The 3,387-nt window shown below is 17.1% G+C and overlaps 1 protein-coding gene across 1 annotated transcript, besides 5 other annotated features; it reads right to left on the bottom strand. All coding sequences in view use genetic code 6, as the record gives it.

The window, feature by feature from the left end:
• Nucleotides 1–1,247: 1,247 nt before the first annotated feature.
• Nucleotides 1,248–1,305: a microsatellite.
• An 89-nt stretch (nucleotides 1,306–1,394) lies between these two features.
• Nucleotides 1,395–1,439: a microsatellite.
• Nucleotides 1,395–1,447: a microsatellite.
• Nucleotides 1,395–1,461: a microsatellite.
• A 375-nt stretch (nucleotides 1,462–1,836) lies between these two features.
• Nucleotides 1,837–3,013, bottom strand: IMG5_022170 (leishmanolysin family protein, putative; the record flags this gene model as incomplete). The annotated part of the gene is made up of 2 exons (XM_004039416.1): nucleotides 1,837–2,522; nucleotides 2,683–3,013. 2 exons carry the CDS (start codon nucleotides 3,011–3,013, stop codon nucleotides 1,837–1,839), a joined length of 1,017 nt encoding a protein of 338 aa, XP_004039464.1.
• Nucleotides 3,014–3,261: 248 nt separating this feature from the next.
• Nucleotides 3,262–3,291: a microsatellite.
• Between the last annotated feature and the right edge of the window lie 96 nt (nucleotides 3,292–3,387).

Here is a 3,387-nt window from a genome sequence, read left to right as displayed (position 1 = left end):
CAATACGAAAGAAAATACAGGAAAAGATGGGCATTCAATTTGGAATTAATTCCAGATGTTTTAACTCTTCTATATTAAAGGAAAAAAGCTAATAATCAAAAAATAGCATAACAGGAGAATGTTATAAATATGAATGTAAATCTAACGGATAATAAGTGACCATTTATGTTGGAAAAACTAAAGTCACATGTACATAAAATTTGTAAAGATTGAAGGTTAATGGATATAGTGGAGAATTAATATGTCCTGATAATATAGCCTAATTTTGTGGGTTTAAAAATTTTTGTCCTAATTTCTGTAATTCAAATGGATATTGCATTAATAATTAATGTTATTGCGCTAAAATTATTTTGGATAAGAATGCAATTTTAAAATTCCTTTAACAAAAAAATGAGTATTTTTGAGATTATTTTATTAATAAAAAAAAAAAAAAATCGTTTTTTTATAGAAGTTATATTTTAAAATTTAAATTATTAAATTCGTTTTTTTTATATTATATAAAAAAATATATATATTCAAAACTAATAGAAACAAAAAATAAAACATATTTATAATCATAATAAAAATGAAAATATAATTTTAAATTTAAATTTAATATAATAAAAAAAATTAAATTTTTTTTAAAAAATAAAGTAATTATTAATTTTAAAAATAAAAAATATAAATATATATTATTTTATATTTATAATTATTAAAAAAACCTAAATTTTATTTTTTTACTTATAATAATTTTTTATTATTATTATTATTATTCTATATTATGCTTTGTTTTTTCTTTATTAATTAAATGCTCTTTATTTCAATATATAAATTATTAAATTTTGGCTTATATTTTTATTGTAAATTTATTTTATTTTTTAAAATTTATCATTCTATTTTAATCTAAAATTTATTCTTAACAAATTTTATTTTTTTATTTTTTATTTTTTTAATATTAATTAAATTAGATTTTTTTTAATTATTAAAAATTTAAAAACTGAAATTTATAAATTAATTTAAAATTTTATATTTTATTTATTATAATATTTTATAAAATAATAAACATATATATTTTTATATAAATTTTTTTTTTTTTTTTATTAAATTATTAAAATAAACAAAAACATTATAATGATTTAAAAGTTTATTATAGAAATAAAAAAATTATAAATATTAATTATTATCTATAAGCATAAGAAGATTTTAAAAATTTATATATTTTATTTTAATAATAAAAACTAATATATCTTTTAAAATATATAAATATCTTTATGTATATATATATTTTTTTTAGATTATTATTAATTTTTTTTTATTATTTATAATAATAAAAACAAATTTAAAAATTGATAATTTCATAATAAATTATAATTTAATCTTTATAATTTTTTTACAATTATTATTCATTTTTATAAAAAATTAAAATAAAATAAAATAAAAATAAAATTAAAATTAAATAATAATTAAAAATTAGAAATTAAATTCTTAACATAAAAAAAAAAAATTATATAAATATTAATCAATCGTCTTTTTTATATATTAAAAATAATAATAAAAAAACAGTAATATTTCTCAAAAAGGATTTCTTAAACTGCAATCGCCTCCAAAGTATCCTTTATTACAAAAACACTTATTATTTAAACAATATCCGTTATAACTACAGAATTTTGGACAAATTTTTTTAAATTTGCAAAACTACACTATAATTTTAGGACATACAATACTTCCATTATATCCCTTAACTTGCATATATTGAAAATTTTTTGTGCAAACAATTTTTTATTTTCCTACATGAATAGTCACTATATCCGTAGAACTACAATTATATTTATAGCATAAACCTAAATTTTTGGATTATCACATTATAAGTATTTTTACTAAAGAAGAGTCAAAACATTTCGAATCAACTCCATATTAAATTCCGTACACTTCTATTAGTTATTTTGATTGTTACATATTTTTAATATTCCAGCATTCCTTTTATAAAGAAACTTAATATGTATGACAACGTGATTCATTAAATTAACCAATAATACAATTTGAAGATCCAATATGGTGGAAATCACATTAACCTTATTCAGTTTAAGGAATACAATATTCATCTTTATAAGAATTACAATAACTATCAGTGAAGTGTTGACAGCCTACTCCTTTAGCATAGAATATTTCTTCTACCATAGATTCTTTTATTTACTCATAGAAGCCTGTGTCTCTTAAAAGATTGACTGTAAAACCACTAAAATATGACTATAAAGGTTATTAATATGCATTCATATATTCACTATTGATTATTGTGTTTTTCCAATGAGAATTTACAAAATTTTCACCTATATTTTCAAGAGGCATACCATCTAAGGAAGGACAACCAAAATATTTTCGAGCAAAATATAAAACATAAGGAGTTTTGAGAAATAAAGTATCAATTCCCCTTAATTTTTTTTTTATAGTAGGTTCTTTATAAAGACTTTTATCAGATTATATCCATAAAGGTATAGAGTGTTGTGAAAAACCCAAAAGATGAGTCGTTTCATGGATAACTAATTCTAATATATCTTAAAAGATATATTTTTAACTTAAATCTTTTTTTTCTAATTAATCCAAATTAAAAGTAATTTAACCATGAGAAGGTCCTACCTTATACACAAATTAACAATTAGCAGCAAAGGCTAAAAAAGGTTATTTTGAATCATAATTATATTATACATATATATGTAAATTCAGAATCTTTTCCCTTGTCTCTGTCTATTTAAGGAATTGTAACTTCTCCACATTTTTTAATATTGGAATTAAATCTCATTTGTTTTTCAGATTTTGGAACTATTTTTATAAGATCAGAAAAATATTTAAATGCTGTTTTTAAAGCTTTCTCACAAGTTTCAATTATCAATTTATTTTTAGGATTTTTAGGTAAGTTTGAGAAATAGGACATATCGTAAGTTATAATCATATTACGGGACATTTTAGATTGTAAATTACGGATATCTGTATAATCATCATCAGGGAAGATTACATTGTAGGGATAGTTTTTTTACATTTAATCATGGACACATTAGTGTTAGAGTACATGTAAACCAAAAATACAAGTTAATTAAAATATATATATTATTAATATTTTCATTTATTATTAATAATGTTTTTTTAATATTAATATGTATTAATTATAAAAAAATTTTAAGATATTTATAATTAAGGATAAATTTATTTATATTTTATTTAAAAAAAATTATTTAAATATTTACCACAAGTTTTTTTTAAAAAAAAATTAAATTATATTATTATTTTATTAAAATTAAAATTAAAATTAAAAGTAAATATATATGAATAAGTATCTATTTAAATTAATAATAATTATTGATTATAGAAATTATAAATAAAAAAAGTATAAATAATATAAAATTTATTTTTTTG

Source organism: Ichthyophthirius multifiliis (assembly GCF_000220395.1).
Source record: "Ichthyophthirius multifiliis unplaced genomic scaffold scaff_1120509249672, whole genome shotgun sequence".
Taxonomy (NCBI): Eukaryota; Ciliophora; class Oligohymenophorea; order Hymenostomatida; genus Ichthyophthirius; species Ichthyophthirius multifiliis.
This window is presented reverse-complemented; position numbering and strand designations above follow the sequence as displayed.